General features: G+C 35.7%; 2 protein-coding genes across 2 annotated transcripts in view; both read right to left on the bottom strand.

The window, feature by feature from the left end:
* Nucleotides 1-7,010: 7,010 nt before the first annotated feature.
* Nucleotides 7,011-9,712, bottom strand: LOC107589052 (transcription factor Sox-7-like). Its single transcript, XM_016277361.1, has 2 exons — nt 9,269-9,712; nt 7,011-8,064 (listed from the first exon to the last, which is right to left on the bottom strand). Exons 1-2 carry the CDS (start codon nt 9,498-9,500, stop codon nt 7,103-7,105), a joined length of 1,194 nt encoding a protein of 397 aa, XP_016132847.1. The 5' UTR covers nt 9,501-9,712; the 3' UTR covers nt 7,011-7,102.
* A 6,173-nt stretch (nt 9,713-15,885) lies between these two features.
* Nucleotides 15,886-18,773, bottom strand: part of LOC107589051 (PIN2/TERF1-interacting telomerase inhibitor 1-like) — a 51,717-nt gene continuing 48,829 nt past the window's right edge. The window contains exon 7 of the mRNA XM_016277360.1: nt 15,886-16,591. The gene's annotated coding sequence lies outside the window, so the exon portion shown is untranslated. The remainder of the gene's footprint in view (nt 16,592-18,773) is intronic.

The raw sequence follows: 18,773 nt of genomic DNA, 5'->3' as shown, positions 1-18,773 counted from the left end.
CTTGCCGAGTCTGTTGTTCTACCACAATGAGCAGGAATGCAGGAGAACAGCTAGACCTATAATCCCCAGCCACCAGTAATGGATGCCAAATATGAATAGTAAGCAGGTTATTATTCTTCTCCATCCACATGCTGGTATGTGCAGTGACCATATTGACAGACACAGACTCCTGTTCCGTTTGGACGGTTTGGCCATGAAGCTGTGAAATACCATAGTGATTAGGTAGGTAGACTAATATGAGACATTAGTTCTGTAAATTAACAAGGTCACTGTCATTGTTCCCCCTTTAACTTTACAGCTAACTTATATGAGACATCATATATGTTGATTTGAATAGTTAGGTTATTGTAGTAAGTTATTGTCATTACGTTATTATTTATTCAAGTTATTTCTACTTTTAATATCTCACAATTTTGTCTATATCTCAATTACAGTTTTATAATTTTGACCTTATATCTCACATTTGCAACATTATTTCTAATAATTGCAACAGTATCTCACAATTACAACTTCACTTCTCATAACTGTGACTTAATATGTCATAATTTCTTTATATCCTTTATATCGCACAATTTTAACTTTATCTCACAACTGCAACTGTAAATCATGATTGCAACTTTATTTCTCATAACTGTGACCTAATATTTTACAACGTGGGTTTATTTCTCATAACTGTGATGTAAAATTTCACAAGGTAAATGTGTATCTCATAACTGTTACATAATATTTCAAAAGGTGAATTTGTATCTCGTAACTGACTTAATATTTCACAACGTGAATTTATATCTCACAATTGTGACTTAATATTTCATGATGTGACTATATCTCATAACTGCAACTTTATTTCTCATCTCACAATTATGACAATTTTAACTTTATATCTCACAGTTGCAATCTCTTTATCTAATCTCTTTATTGCGACTTAATATTTCACAATGTGAATTTATATATCACAGTTGCAACTTTATTTCTCATATTTGTGACTTAATATTTCACAAAGTGGATTTATTTCTCATAATTGTGACTATTATTTCATGATGTGATTGCAATAATTGTGATAATTTTAATTTTATATCTCGGCATTGCAATTTCATTCTCAAATTTCAATTTCAGATCTCATTGTTGTGATTTAATATTTTACAATGTCAATTTATTTCTTGTAATTAACTTTATATCGCACACTTGAAATCTCATAATTGCAACTACGTATATATCTTACAGTTGTAATACTGTTATTTTAAAATTGATCTCAGATTTACCTTTTTTCTTGTTTACTTTAAGGCGGGCTTCCAGGGATTATTATTTTAATGTAAAAACTTTTCTTTTTTCATAAATAATTGTTATTTATATAATTTATATATATTTAATTTAACAGTGAACAAAAGCAGGAAATAACTGATAATAGCAGCATGTGCTAGAATCTCAATAATTATCTGTCTGCATTACAGTCATAACTGTAACTGTATGAATACTACGCTGGCATAAATAAATTATGCAGTTGCATTTTTTTTACATTCTCAGCCAAAAAAATACAAATAACCATAATGTTGACTTGAATAATGCAATGTGTAATTTATTTTTGTCTAAACGACTTTGCATCTGCCTGCATTAATTTACAAAGTAAAAATCAAAGTATTTTATTGTTTAATCTTGAAAAGCCTTGCAACTTTACAGTGTACAGAATGTGCTGTCTAACTCATTTTAGCATATGGGCTGACGTTATCAGGTGGCTTTTTTCCACACCCAGTCAGGCTTATGATCAGAGCTCGAGCCAGTAAGTCTCAGACAGGGGCGTCAATATGCACGACCTCCTCTCCCTCAGGACACTTAATACTTTACCCAGATGTGCTCAGCAAGGTCGTACACATGCAGTGTCCCACCATCAGATACCCGCTGTGAGGAAGATGGCGCGTGCTGGGGCACTCTCTTGCATATTTGCCCAGCGATGTGCCGTCACTGCTGGGGAAACAGGAAACAGTTGAGACTACCTGACATCCACATTCCACAGAGCTGACCTGAGAATGGAGCCGATCCCGGGAGCAATCAGAGAGAAAAAAACAAGAAGAGCCCATTAAAAAGGGGAAATCTGTTCAATTATATACCTTTGAAGCATAAATGTCTTAAAGCGTTGTCGTGAGACGGATGCAAATTCAAACGTGAATTTGAACTTGTAATGCTGTAAGAAATTGTGAAAAGAACAGTTTGATAAACAGTGTGTACCACAAATTTGACACAAGTTATTATAGTCAAGTTGACTGTTTGCATATTTTTAATTGAATCAAGAATGCATGCATGACCTCATTTTACAAATAACAATTCACATAACGTTCTGCACATTAATGTAATTCTCAGGCACTGTATTGAGCTAGCCAACACTCTGGCCTATTTAAGGAACATGGAAATAGAGGCCATTCTGTGGTGACACTGAGTGCAGTGTATTCTTAGTATGTTGCATGGAGAATTATTCAAGTTTCACAAAGGAAAAGATCGTAGCAGATGAGTTGATTGTTTGCCCTGGTTTCCTGAAAGTCAGCCGTCTCCACAGTGACTACAATGGGCCGCAATGTTTATCAAAAGTCTTGGTGAAAACCCCAAAGGAGGCTTAGTCATGGTCACAGTATAAACTTATATCTTATGTTGAATTAATTTAATGCATTAAGTGAAATATAATTTAAATATTGGACAATATTTTGAAATATGCCCAATAAAGATCAATTTACATAACTGCTACACAATTTAGTTATATCTGAAAGAATAAGCACACCCATCTAAACGACCTTTATCTAAACTCTCTTATTTTAGGTTAATGTGTCCAGTGAAATATAATTAAAATACATGATAATAGCTATTTTGAAATATAGCCTATGCACCAGGGGTGTGAGCGTGCTTTCGCTTGACTGACAATAAGCCAGAGACTGCGTTTATGGAGTGTGGATATATAGGCTAGTATAAATTAATGGAGTAATAACTTGATGTGCTTTCATTTTCATTTTTATTTGTAATAAACACCTCTGAGACCTGTTTTTGTCAGATCTCCACTGTTTTTGTTCGATCAGTTACATATTTTATTTGCATGTGCATTTTATTTTATTTAAACCTCCATTAAGTTTAAAGTTAATCCATAATCGAGATTTAAAGTTATAGTGCAACAGGATCAATGTTAATCTTAAATATAACTTAAATCCAGGATCAAAATGATGGTTTAAAATGTAAACCTGCTTATTTTTAAAGGTTTGAAGTTTGGTGCAACAGAATTATTTGATAAACCTTGATTTAATCTAGATTTAAAAGTAATCACTACAAACCATTTAGCTATAATCTGAAGAAGAAAAATGCACATTAGGCCTAATGTCTGAAGTGGGCAATCGGCAATAGGCCTAATGATCATTTAAAATATAATTTGAAGAAGTGTTTCTTTCACAAAATGAGTATTGTATTATATATATAACTATAAAAGCTACTCATCTTTTCTCCCTCTTCACCAGGCACTCTTGTCACTTCCATTTCTTTCTGACTTGGGACTTGACTGTCTTGACTTGGGACTTGACTGTCTTGACTTGGGACTTGACTGTCTTGACTTGGGACTTGTCTGTCTTGACTCGGGACTTGACTCGAGACTTGAATGCAAAGACTCAAGACTTACTTGTGACTTGCAAAACAATGACTTGGTCCCACCTCTGCTATCAAGAAACGATCAAGCTACTTTATCCAACGAGTGCTACATCACTGTTTTAGCTGAAAGAATAATCAAACACACTCATTTAAATTCTCTGATTTATTTTTAATTAGGTTAATATGCCTAATGAAATATGATTAAAACAGTGGATAATATTTTGAAATATAGTCCAGTAAGGATGTTTACCTGAGAGAATGATTAACCGCTCTCACGCATTGGAATTTGAATGAATCGTTTCATTGGAAACTAAAGTCCGAGTCATTCTAGTGACTCGAATCACTCTAAAGTTTCTCTCTTTGTAGTGGTGGAAAAGTCGAGTCTAGACTACTTTTTGGGCGAATTATGATGAACAGATTTTTAAAAAAATTCTCTAATTCATATCCCTGTATTATTATGTACTCGTTTATGTAAATAATGGTGTTTTTCTTACATTTGCCTGTTCAAGATTGATGCTGTGACCCTAACTGAGATATTAGCCTGTTTATTATTATTACTGGATTGTTAATATTTTTTGTTAATATTTTGTAATATAATTACTAATAAAGCCAAAATTTTGTATAAATATGTATTTTAGTCTGTTTACATGTCTATAAAGTATACATACAATGTGTAACTGAATATTTGATTGATTCAAATACACATTGAACACCACCTCTGTCCTTTAAAGCACACAACAAAGCCAAATAAATGTATTGTTTAAGCCTGACAGAAATCAAAATTTTAAAATGTATGTAAACATACTGATGTTGAATTTTGTGTTTTACCATGACGCAATGCCCTTCCCCTAGGCCAGTGGAATAGGTTGTATTGGGCCCACTTACTCTGAACCTAGAGGTGTCTGTGTCATAAGCCACAATTCAAGCCTCGGCCTGGGGCTGGTGGTCCCAATCACCCCCTCTCTCCCAAACCTTAAGCATTCACACACAGGCTGTTAATAACAACCTCACTTGTGAAAAGAAATTGGAGTCACATGATGAATGTCCCTTGACTGAAACGTTTCTTAAAAACTCAACTCATATCATAACCACAAGCTACTAGCACTTGTCTTAGTAGCCAGTGACAGAGACAGATTAAGAAAATCTGTGCTGAGCCCGGTGTGTGGCCAAACCAGAGGAGAGTCAAATCGAAGCCCTAAAAAAACCAAGGTATGAGATATTAATCAACGAGAGCCATGTTTCCTCCCTGCTAAAACGAACAGCAGGTTCCCGTTCCCTCGCCATTGGCTCTTTTAATGCGGGGACCAGCCGGGGCCCAAACATCCTGACGGAGAGAGGCTTTACTCTTATCAGGCAGGAAACACTGCTTCTCCGCCACATCCTCTTTACAAGAAACACGACTCAACTGTTCCCAAAAAACGCAGGAAGACCAAGCCAGACTCCAGGATTTGTCAAACGCCCGCCACCGCCTCCCTCTTTCCCCCACTTCAGATTCCTTTTATCAAAAAAGAGGAGGAATTTGAAAAGAGAGGGGGAGAGAGACAGAGGGAGAAAAACGATGAACGTGTAAAACAGTTGACGGGACGAGGTGTATTTATTTATTTCACAGAGATTATGAAAGTCTGCATCAGCAAGATAGGACAGGCAACAGAGGGGGGCGAAGGTAGGGTAGGAGGGGAGTTCCAGCGCTCTGCTTAAGACACGCACCCAGAATAAGACGAGGGGAAACAAAAGGCCCGTGGAGATGGAGGCGGAAAGAAAAACAGCAGAGCCTGTTTTACACTAATCCTCTGATCCGCCGAGGAGTGAAACTGAGTGCATAATGGGTGTTGCTGATAGCAAACTGGGAACGTAGGGTGGATACCACCAGTTTCCAGGGCTATGGTTATGGCGACGGCCCGCCACGCACAACAACAAAAAATGTAGAGGTCAGCTTCTTGAAGGGACCTCAAACGGTAGCGTTCAGTACTAAAATAAATGTGTGGAAAAAAAGCTCCACAAATATTGGAAAAAAATATAAATGTTTAGTTGTAAATATTTCAAAGAAATAACTGTGAAAAAATGAACATTTATAGTTTATATGCTCACTCATGATAAGAAATAATATTATGAAAATTTTAAAAAGAGCAAAAAAAAATTTCTTCCGTGCTGATAGCAAACTGGGAACGTAGGGTGGATACCACCAGTTTCCAGGGCTATGGTTATGGCGACGGCCCGCCACGCACAACAACAAAAAATGTAGAGGTCAGCTTCTTGAAGGGACCTCAAACGGTAGCGTTCAGTACTAAAATAAATGTGTGGAAAAAAGCTCCACAAATATTGGAAAAAAATATAAATGTTTAGTTGTAAATATTTCAAAGAAATAACTGTGAAAAAATGAACATTTATAGTTTATATGCTCACTCATGATAAGAAATAATATTATGAAAATTTTAAAAAGAGCAAAAAAAATTTTCTTCCATAAAGCAATTTATATATGAATAATAAAAATTAAACTAAAAAAAGAGCTACTAAATAATAATGAAACTGAAAATAAACCTATAACTTCCAATAAAGCAGTTTATATACATACTACTACTACTAACAGTGAGCAAAAAAATCTTTCAGTCATTACAAAATCAAGAGTCTTTTCACCTGTATTTATTTTGTGTTTTTATTTAGCGGCGTCTAATTCAGATGGGACCTCAGAACATTCACTTTTAATATATCACAAAATGAACAGCATCTGCAACATTTTTTTTCTCAAATACAGACAGAATCACTGTGCTGCACTTATATGGGCATAAACAATGCAATTTATCATGAAATCTTATGAAAGTCCTCACCATTGAAATCGGCCAAACAGAACGGTGTTCAACAAACATCAATACTGAGCTACGTTCTTCTGCTTGACATCAGTGTATACCAAAAATGAGAATACTAAATGTATAAACTCAAAATTTTATTTGAATTAAATTAATATGGAAAACTTAAACTGGCATACAATAGTATTCTTTATTATTATTCTTTTAACTGAATATACATATACATTTTTGAAATTAATGTAAAGGGAAAAGAAAGGGCAGAATTTCCTTCAAAATTATGTCCAATGAAGGAAGAGATCAGCCTTATTTAAATAATTCTTGAGGTAAAACTATTGAGGTTTGAAAAAAAATCTAATGAATATATCTGGACTGAAAAAAAGCAATACAATAAGCTTTAATGCAAAACAATTCGATATATAAATAAGCTTTATAGCATATGTACATGCTTTTGTGGCAAGACATGAGAGCATTTTCTATGTTTGTCAATTTTTTTCTTTTACTTCCGTTCTTCTTTTGGAAACAAAGATGGGAATGAACTTCAGTTTTTTTTATCTATGCATCCCTGAGGTGTCCTTTGACTTCCTGTAGCTTCTCTTTTCCGCTCCCTCCACAGTCTTCCTTTCACCTGCCAGTCATATTGTCGAGCCCACAGTCTCTGTCTGTGCCAATTGTCTCTGTTTTGGTGTTTATGAAATGCTGTAGTTGTTGTAATAGGCTGCCGTGGCATCGGCCAATACAGAGATGAGACTGGTTTCCGTAGCGCTGCTGGAGCAAACGGAAGCCGGCGTTACCTGGATGTGTCCCGTGACTGTCATCCCGCCCTGTTCGGGGTGATAACTAGTGGAATTTAGGTACTGGTCGAACTCATCTCGGTCTACCTCACCCAGCAATTCAGCCTGGCTCAGCTGGTCCAGACCCTCCAGGTGCCCCTGCTCTGGAGGAGGCGAAAGCTGGCCCAGGTGCCCCTGGTGCCCATGATGGATCTGAACCTGCGGGAATGAAGGGCTGTAATAGGACAACGGAGGAGCTGTGATAAGGGTCACCCCACTTCCCTGGTGGGACATCGGGATGTGGCCCAAATGTGAGCTCCCACAGTGCAAAGGTACCTGCTGGGAGTAATCGGGATGGTAGGGGTGTGGACTGCTCATGTGCACCGGGGTGGGATGCCTGTCGTCTGGGCAAGAGGTGGAGGATGAGCAGGAGCTGGTGGAGACTGAGCTGGAGGACGAGTAGTAGGTCTGGTGTTCGTGATCCACGGCGTCCAGAGGCGACATCTCAGGTGGCGTGGGCAAGCCGTACGGGTACATATCGAAGCTGCTGTTGGAACTGGCGGGATCTCTGAAGACCCTGACACCGGGTAGAGCTGTGCTGGGAGAACCGAAGCCACCACTGCCACTCACACCGCTCTCGTCGTCTTTATCGAGGGGGTGACAGCAGCCTCGGCGATCCGGGAGGGAGTTTTGGTCGGGGCCGAGGGTGGTCAGGAGGAAGCCGGGGTCCACGCGTTTACAGATGCGCTTCAGCTGCTTCTTCCTACGAGGACGGTATTTATAATTGGGGTAGTCCTGCATGTGCTGCACCCTCAGCCGCTCCGCTTCCTCCACGTAGGGTCTCTTCTGTGGCGGAGTTAAAGCTTTCCATGACTTTCCTGTTGGAGAGAGAAAACAGGAACATGAGACTTAATACTGTATTTTTAAAGGATCCATTTGGAGTTTTGACGATTGTCCAGTTAGTAACTGTTCCATTTACAATCTTATTAGCACCAACACAAAATAATTCAATGATTTATTAGTTTACAAACAGTTAGTTTATCTGCTTCTGTATTGTGCAGCAAACAGAGCTAGATTAAATAATGTCTGCATAAGCATTTTTTGAATATTTTAACAGAAATAATACAGATAAATAATCAACAACTAGTACAATGGCAGTTATAAAAATATTAATTTTTGAAGATCGTTTTAAAAGCTTTTTAAAGGTGCATTATTTGTAACTTGGCATAAATTTGATCATGTTTGAATTATAATAATGGCAGTAATTATACTGAGTTTATAATTTATAGCTTTTAAAACCACTTGAAAGAATTTTCAAAAATTAGAACAGCAGAGAAAAAATACATAATTTCCTAAAATACCAATTACTGTTAAAACAGGCCTGCAAATTTATCACAACTAAAATAATGTATAGCAGTAAATAAAACTGATAAAAAATTATACACACATACACATTATTATTTCAGAACTTCTAATTCATTCATTATCCCATGAAGTTGTACACTTTTCTTTCAGTTGTTCTTATTTCTTATGCAAACCCAAAGTTTAATTAATAAATTTGAAATGGTTTCTATTATCATTTATTTGTATTATTGTTTTTAAATAGTTTAAATATTAAAATTATTTGTATCTTTTATATAACCTCAGATTTGTATATTTATGATTGGGGGGGGGAAAAGTCTCCCACATGTGTGAAATGATAAATGTGCGCTCTTGATCTAAATACAAATAAATACAATTTAAAGATGCGTCAGATTTATTTCAGTTTTGTTTGAGTTTATTTTCAGTTCAGGTTCGTCTCGAACAACGTCTCATCACGCTCTCTGTGTTCTTTACGCTTCTCAAGTAAAAAAACAAAAAAAACATTATTTCTTTTACTTTGTCTACAATTAGTTTAGAAGGGAATAAACATCCCACTTTCTGTATTCAATGCATAAAACAAAACAACTGTCTAACAAAAGTCTCACAAAACGTGCCAATTACATTCATAACAATCTCCTACTTTAATAATAATAACAATATATATGAGCTGTTAATAATAATGATTATTACACAATTAGTAGCCTGCTAATAATGTCTTACCCAGCATCTTGCTTAGCTCCGCGTTGTGGAGATCAGGGTTCTGCACTGCGAGTCTCTTGCGCTCATCTTTGGCCCACACCATGAAGGCGTTCATGGGTCTCCTGATGCGCGGCTCTGACACCTTGTCCGCGGGAGCTCTGTGGGAGGTGTGTCCGTCAGGTACGTCCGCATTTCCCGCGGAGCACTCAAAGCTCTCCGGCCAGGACGAATACGCGCTTATCAGAGCAGCCATGTGCGCTCTCAAAACTTCAGCTTCCCTTCTTCTCAAACTTTGTTTCTCGAGCGCGAATGTGGACCAAGAGTTTTTCTTTTGTTTTTGAATTTAAAGCAAAGTAAAAGCGCAATCAGAGATGACTTTGACTGAGCAGCTGGTGGTTGAAGAGCACTGTGAGAGAGATGAGTGGATGGTGCTCGACTCCCCTCTGAAGCTGTGATTCACTGTTTCCTCCGGCATTGGGAAGCGCTTTATATGTGAGGAACAGCGTCCAGCACAGGCCCACGGGAGGATCTCAGCTCCTCCTTGACTGCAACCTGAGACCAGCGACAGAAAAAACAGAGGTGACAAAAATATTTCAACAGCTTTACTACTAAATCACGTCATTAGCTGCTGGTTGGGTTTGTTTTCATGACATTATTTTGATGGAGCGATGGATATGGTTGACTGTTTTCAGTCAATCTAGTAGACATTTACTATATGACAATTATTCAATAAACAATTAATGGAAGAAAATATTTATTCAAAGTTAAACCTTAAAACAAGTTTATACATTTCACAAGACTTTGGTTGGATATAATACGGGTTCTTCAACTGTTCTTTTCAGCACCTCAAGTTTAGCAAAGCAAAGCAGTTCTTGAGTTGGTTATAGGATTCTTTGAAAATTGAAAAAGGTCTTGAAGTCACATTACAAGTTCATAAGATCAGAGTATTGGTTTCTGGATTCTTCACCATCAGTACATCTATAGCCTACACTCTTAAAAATAAAGGTGCTTCACGATGCCATAGAAGAACCTTTTTGTCTAAATGGTTCCAGAAAGAACCTTTAACATCTGAAGAACCTTTCTGTTTCACAAAAGGTTCTTTGTGGCGAAAGAAGGTTCTTCAGATTACAAAAAGGTAAGAAAGAGATGGTTCTTTAAAGAACCTTTGACTGAATGCTTCTTTGTGGAACCAAAAATGGTTCTTCTATGGCATCGCTTGAAGAACCTTTTGAAGCACCTTTATTTTTAAGAGTGTATGTAGGTTTCCTAAAGAACTAGAGAATGAGAAAAGGTTCTTCAGTTGTATCAAGCTTAAGAAAAAAAATGTTTTTGTTCTATTTGGAACGATTATGTCTAGTTCATAAGTGCATTCTGTGATATCTGAATGTTTGTTGTCTTGATCCACAATGACATTATCATGACATTACATTTTTAAAACTTCTCATTATGAGGTCAACTTCTCAATTTTTGAATGTCAAAATGAAAACGAATCCCTTCAGCCGAAGTTGTCATGAAAATAAAGGAAGCTATTAAAAATATAAGAAAACATTTTTATTTAACCACTAATTCACAAGATGCCATGTTATATTGTGTCGTTGGTTAAAGGGTTATTATAGGCACAGCATGCATCAAAAATAGCAATCAGAAGCCAGGACCGGGATTATCCATTTTATGAATTTTGATTTAAAATTTGGAGGCCTGTAATGAATGATGATGCCAGGCATGGAAAGAGTGTGAGTGGGGTTAGTTGGCATATGGATATAAAATTAGAATAATTAACAATTCATTCATGTTGGGGTTGGTTGGCAAAGATGTGCAACAAATATAGTCATGTAAATAAAAAAAAGACATTCTGTCAAGAATGATTTCCATTAGTACTCTTAAAATAATGAAAAGCATGGTAACCAACACCAGTTTCCACTTTGCTAAAAGATTCTTCATAAAATGATGTAATCAATTGTACATAACATTTAAAAAATAGCAAAGGTGTTGAAACGCTGCTTTAAATGGAATGATATATTTAGATATTTAAACCTGTTTTGATGGGGCCGCCAGTATGCGTCCAAGTTTCAGCAGAATTCATGACGCATATTACATTCTCATTATTCATTTTTGCTTGAGGAAATTGTTATTTAACTTCCATCAGACATGACACAGAACTTTCCCCAGACAGGTTCTATATCACTTACTCATCAAAACCGGTCGTTCTGCTCAATGATTCACATGTCAGACAATTCAGATCCTCCCTTATACTTCTGGTGCTCCATACCGACATGAGGGCTGCTGTATGTAACTCCTATTGTCATGATCAGATGATGGAGTTCCTGTTGACAGCTGTATCGGCGGTTCATGAAAGCTGCAGCAAAGACCCGAAGAGTTCTGAATAAACCAGTGATCTACTCAAGAGAATCTGAAGCGAGAAACATGTTTTTTAAAAAAAGTATCCTTTTATGACTGACCTTTGAATTTCTTCCTGTAAGATTCAAAGATTTCAAAGGAATGAGTGGTTCCAGTGCAGTGAACAAGCAGAGGACAAACACCATTAAAATGAGGGATTCATTCACTGAAGGAACAGGAAGAGGAGCTTGATGCCCCAGATTGCAAAAACATTACGACAGAAAATGACACTTCCTGCTCTCCTCGTCCTACCTGCACATGTTTGGGTGTGACAAACTGGACGTGTAAACTGTGTTTACTCATTTTTGCCGTTCACTAGATGAACATCTTTCTGGTTCTGCATTTTGAGGCATGATTTCCTGTTTCGTTTGATTAACGTTGGGGGATTGCAGACGTACCTGCTGCTTTGTGTTGAGTTCATCTGTGTTGAAGCAAACACCTACTGAGAAGTTTTAGCTATAAGGAGAAATGCTTTATTTTTGTCACATGACCAAAAATGTATAAAGGGCCCATGATGCACACCTGCCTGGTTGGGAAGCACAAGTCATAAATAGTTTATTTCATATCAAAGCAAACATGCGTAAATATACAGTATATGTATGTATTTTTCAATGTTTTTGAAAGAGTAATATTGTGATATATTATTCCAATTTAAAATAACTGTTTTCTATTTGAATATATTTTAAATTGTAATTTATTCCTGTGATGGCAAAGCTGAATTTTTTAATTATGTTAATAGACCATGAATTATTACTTTTTAGCAATGAATCATTAAATGAAGCATTCTCTTAAAATGGCATAAAGTCATGGGGTAAAGTGTGTCAGATACGTCAGGGTAAGTCAGTTAATCAACTAATAATAATAATAATAATAATACATTTTGACTCCCTTACTATTACAAATACTGTTTACTGTAACAAAATGTTGAAAATTGAAATAAACTATTTCCTGATAAATGTATAAACGAGGCATTAGTTAAAAAAACATTTTTGTAGACATTATTTGAAATGTAAATGCATTTTGACCTTAATAAGGGCATTTTCTGCTGTCAGTTTATGGTAAATACTTCAATGGACTCAATTAACTGAAATATTCTCAACTATGGCTGTTACCTCTAAATTGAAATCAAATACAATATTATCTGTAAATAATGGACAAGATCACACATATCATAACAGAAATGCAGAAAACATTTGAAAATAACTGAGCCATGCTGTATGTTAACAGTGTATTCTGATGTATTTACCATTTCAAGATTAGGAGTTGGAGTGTTTTTTTCACATTCAGTGCTTCCAGAACTTTTTTGTCCCATCTAAAATATAAGATACATTCGAAAACACTCTTAACTCATACAAAATTCCTAAATTAGTTAATAATAATAAATGTTAGATGAATTCATAAATCGGCAGGTCTGACCTCACAGTTGAAATATCAGGGGTATTTCTGACCGTGCCTATTATGTGGGGCAAGTTGTGTCACTGAAACACTTTGTTTTAATATAGGCTAGGCTATTTTAACATATTTTAAATCTCATTTCTCCATCCCTAGAGGACAACATAAGCAAAATGTGACACATCTCACATCTTCCCCCACTCCCCCTATTTAAGGCTTTGACAAAATAATCTGCCCTCTAATTGTTTTCTTCTCTAAAAGAAACGATTGAAACAATCTCCATCTTCTCATCCTTCCCCTTTTGACAAGCACCTCAAAAGGGATTCTGGACATGGACCGTGGGAATAGGTAAGATGTAGCTCCATTATTTCATCATCACAAACGGGTTTGAGGATTCTTTCAGATTTACCTCAGAAGCAGATGCCATTTATAGCGGCAGTCATGACACATAAACAAATTAAGCCGTTGCTGTGTGGCAGATTCTACAATTATTGTTCTGAGTAGCATAAGCTGTCCGTTTCCTTTTCCCTCTTTTTGCTCCATACGCCCACTCAGACTCAAAACAAGACGATCTTTTGGGGTTTCTGCTATCCTCTCAAAATGCTGTTATTCTTGAAAATGTTAGTCTTTGATTGTCTCTTTAATAAACTCACGACAAAGTTGAACAAAGTGCACGAGAACGTCAGTTCCATTGGATTTGATTAATCTAGTAAAACAGGACATCCTTTGGTATTGCTGATTTCGAGAGGATCAATATTGACCGTGACAAGGACATTAGGATTCTAAACAAAAGCATCGTATTTGCTGCCAGTTACTCTGCACCAGCTCAAGACTTCAGTCGTATATACTTAACATACATTGGTTAAGCTCGACCCAATGGTTGACATTATGATTATGAAAAAACCTCAAAGCTACACATTAGTGTGACAAAGAAAAGCAGAGTCACGCAGAGCGGTGTACTATTAATCATGCGCTTAAAAAAAAGCAAAACGTGTTTGTTTAGCGTCATCATTAAGGATATGTGCATAATAGGTGAGATTAAATTTAAATCCCATAATCCATGTCCCAAAACCGTCTATGTGTATAAATCATACTGACAGTAAACACTGCTGACATGTTGGGCTGGTCAACTTATTTCTAAGAAGACTAAGACAAATCTGGCCAAACGGCAGATGCGAATCAAGACTGAAATACCAAACACAAAGTAGTTTTTTATCCTATAAACTAATTATGAACTGCAATGCAAATGACTATTTCATCACTTAAGTCACTCTTCAGTCATTTGTTGTCTATTTTAAAGGGAACAATATGAGTGAACGGGCAGACACCTTTACACAATTTGTACAAGCAATATTCATAGAGCTGTTTGTCAACATTGCATAAGTTATGCTTGTGAAAAATGATTTTTTTTAGTGTAATGGAGCCTGAGGTGACGGTCACAAATTTCACAATACCGCCAAACACAATAAAAGAGTTATTTTAAACACACTACCCTTGTATTCTGCACAGGACCATGACTGGAAACCTTTTACACGGATGTGGAAAAATAATGAACTGAGACCTTTGTTTTGAATACTATTAGTCATTTGCAATCATTTCAATTAATAAGGGTTTAAAAGAGTGCATGTGAGCACAGTTTAAGAATCAATGTAATATCAGTACTGTTAACCCAAAAAAGAAAACCTGCTATTTGCTGTAGAGGAGTTTGTTTCTTCTTCAGAACAGATTTGGAGAAATGTAGCATTACATAACTTGCTCAGCAATGGATCCTCTGCAGTGAATGGGTGCCGTCAGAATTAGAGTCCAAACAGCTGATAAAAACATCAAGATATTCCACAACAGAACTCCAGCCCATCGTAATAAATCCATCAAGATGTTTTAACTTCAAACCATTATTTCTGCCCAAAATACATAGTCCCCCATTTATTATATTAACTTCTCCAGTGAGAAAGTCGTCTCGTCTGAATCGGGAGGAAAATATGAACAAATCAAGCATGGTTTAGAAGTAAAAACAGTTCTAAACAAATATGTCTGGACATTTTGATGTGAGAGGACAACAGGGGGTGAACTTTTTCACTGGAGGAAGCTTTATTATGGATTATGTCTCTTGTTCTGATGAAACAAACTCATTTTTATCTTGGTAATTTTGATCATTTTATCTAGGGCGAGTACATTTTAAATTGAAATTTGGATTAGAAATGTAATTAGCCATATCAGAAATGACAGGAATTCTATTAGTTCTATATGATCTATAACAAAGCAAAATTATATAACTGATTTTGACTAATTATGCCAATATATGTCTGGTTATGTAGAATACATAATTTCTCACCTGATTAGTCCTATTTTCTCTAAATTAGGTTAAATGTTCTGAAAATGATTAACGCAGATTTAAAACAAATTTAGCTAAGCATTCTTCCATCATGGACTATATAAAAACACTTTAAATATAATTTAAAAAATAATATCAGTTAAGTAATTTCTATAGGTGGCTTTTGAAACATTAACTAATCTGCTTATGAAAATACCCCTATGTTTTGTGATATATTACTCATTATGAAAAATGATATCCTTTTCGCTACATTCAGGAATTTGAAATGCTGCACAACATTATTATCTCTCTATGTATCAGATATATTGCATAAATTCTGCATACACACACACTAAAAGACATATCTATGGTCAATTTTGCTCTTGTAGCATGCATCCAAGTATGTTACTTCCTGGAATCCTGACAACAAAGAAAAACACATCAACCACACATACAGTTTAGATGTTTTAATATTTTCATAGTTTAAATATGGAGATACAAACCAATTATAACTGTAAATTCATAGGCTTTGTTGCCATTCAATTTGGTGATCTCACTATTAAAATCAGACAGTCAAGAGCAGTCAATTGTAAAAAAAATCATTTTTTCTGTTTTTTCTTGTTCTTTTTGGACACCACTTCCTCAGTCACTCCTTCCTCTTCATCCTCTTCTCTCTTTTTCTTCTTATCCGAAACTTTAGGGTCCATATTCTCAATTTCTATTGTTTAAGGTTCATCTGAATGAACCTCTAAATATGTTTTTTCGTCCTTCTTCCTCTTTCCTGTGGTGGGAGCGTCTTCTTCAGTGGCACCCTCCGTTACTGTAGGGGCGCTGCACACTTCAGTCCCATCCTCATCCCGCTCCTCTCGTTTTTTTTCTGTGAGTGATTTGGCTTTTCACCACTCTCGCCTGTTACTAAGGCCAGTGCATCTTCCTCTACGCCATCTCTATCACTCTCCCTGTCTTTTTTCTTCTTTTTGGACTGTTCCATATGGCTGGTGTTCGGGGAGTCCCCCATGAAGGCAGATGTAGCCAGTGGAGAAGGTGCATTGCTGCTGACCTCAGATGAAGACGCGGCTGGGTCTCATCCTGCCTGAGTCTTCTTGATCTGGCCCATCCGCTGGGCAAAGTACTCTTGCATGATCAGTGTGCTGGTCACGGTGTTTGGTTGTGTCTCTGGGTTGGGATTAGTAACTGTGTCTTTGTCCTCTTCTCTCTCTTCCTGAGTCAGGCCCACTGCTTCCCTAAATGAAAGATATAGACAAATATAATACAAAGTTATGACGTGAAAGAAAAATTCAAAATAAATACATTTATTGGTTAATTATTTGATGATGATGATGACGATGATGGAAATCTTAATTATAAAACATTAATTTTTTTAATAATACAAACTAAAAAAACATTATATTATTGTTGTGATTACAGTATATTTTCTAGTAATTTACTAAAATATAAAATATATCAAAATATAAAAACTGTATACAGTATAACAATAACCATACCAAACATACAATTAATAATAATAATAAAATTAATTATGCAGTGTACTATAAAATTCAAAATCAATTAATTTATTGGTTTATTTGATGATGATGATGATGATGATGATGATGATGATGATGGTTGATAAATTGTAATTATACTTCTATATCTATATAACTTTTTATAAAAACAAAAATTAACAAATTAATATATTACTAAGGTAATTATACACCATCTTTTATTTGTTTTAATAAAAAATTACTAGCGTTAAATATCTAAATAATAAACAAAATCTAAAAACATACAATACAATAATCCTAATAATTAATTTACAATAATAATAGTTCATTATTATCAATATTATTGCCATTACTATTAAAAACTGTTTAATACAATAATATAATTTATACACGCATATCATTATCATCATCATCATCAAGTGATAATACAGATCATTTTATAATAAAAACCATTAACAAACTGTATAACACAACAACAATATTAGTATATTGTTATTACATCACATTACATTCTTCTTATTATTATGTACTTTTGTTGTAGTTATATTATTGTTGTTATTACCGGTATAATGATGATTATCATCATCTTATTATCATCTCGAAGACTAGACAAAGAACTCAACATGAAAGTTGAACAAACTGATAAAATAATCCCATTCAGCAGTGAAACAGAGTGTTGTCTGTTAGGAATGAATAGGGCAACCCCTCAATTAATTCAAAGAACCTTGATGCACACACCCCTATGCATGCGTGTCATTAAATGCTTAAACTGGTGTCCATCAACTTCCAGTCATGCTGAGACTTGTCCCAAGTATCTAGTGACATCACTGAACTTCATCTGAACGATCTGCTAAGAGACATTTACAAAACACTTAGTTTAAATAAAAGAGAAAACATTTATTGTTCTCAACCTGTCAAGAATCTGATTCTGTTAATGTCTTAATATATTTTTACGCTGTGTTGTATAATATTCCCCAGCATGTATATATAAAGAGGAAACGGATTCAAAAGGGGGCGTTATCTACAAGTCACTGTGTAAATGACTGGATTAAACAACTGATTCCTGAAAAACTTGCCTGATGAGTGAGAGTCAGTGCTTGCATTGGCCAAACTAAGACGATGATTATAAGCATTAAGAGAAAGAACAAACTTTCTAGCATAGCATACAGCGTAATCAAACACAGGCCAAACCGTAGCACAACACAGTGACTATGTTGAAAGACCACAGAGGAACACTTTAGATTAAACTGTCGTCCTCCGATACTTTATCACGGTGACTCTCTCTCCCATTCGTCTTCATTTTGCTAATGGCCTCCTCAATGCATAATGATTTGCAGTGAAGAATACCTGCTCTGAAGCCGGCGCTAAACCACGCCGGTGCTCTACATTACGCCAGAGACACCGGTGAAAACTGCATTTTTCAAAAGATGTATGGAGGGACTGGACAAAAAAAAAAAAACAGATTGCAAAGGTTTTGTACAGCCAAGAAACAACAAAATACATATGACTACTTACAATGCTGGAGAGCTTAAAGCTGAAGAACTAAAACATTATGATAAAATATTTTATGACAAAACAATATTATTAGCAGTAGTATTATCACTATTGTTATACTGTGATATATATTATTATAATAACAGTAAAGTAGTGATGTAACAATAGTAGTCATCAGTCTTTTTCTGTATTGTGATGCATCCGAGTAAAACAGAATATCGAAAAAGAAAAGAAAAATAGTAGGGCAGGACTTGTATATATTCATCAGTTGTTGATTGGATAGAGGCAGATGCAAGATTGTGGTCAATTGTTAGAAAGGGGCCGGTTTTAGTGAACTAAATGATTGGAGAAGTTCTGCACACATCACCAGAGAGAAGTAATAAAAAAAAAATTAAACATGCAAGGATGAACCATTCTATGATTTTTC

The sequence above is a fragment of the Sinocyclocheilus grahami genome, unplaced genomic scaffold (assembly GCF_001515645.1).
Source record: "Sinocyclocheilus grahami isolate Dianchi unplaced genomic scaffold, SAMN03320097.WGS_v1.1 scaffold111.1, whole genome shotgun sequence".
Taxonomy (NCBI): domain Eukaryota; kingdom Metazoa; phylum Chordata; class Actinopteri; order Cypriniformes; family Cyprinidae; genus Sinocyclocheilus; species Sinocyclocheilus grahami.
This window is presented reverse-complemented; position numbering and strand designations above follow the sequence as displayed.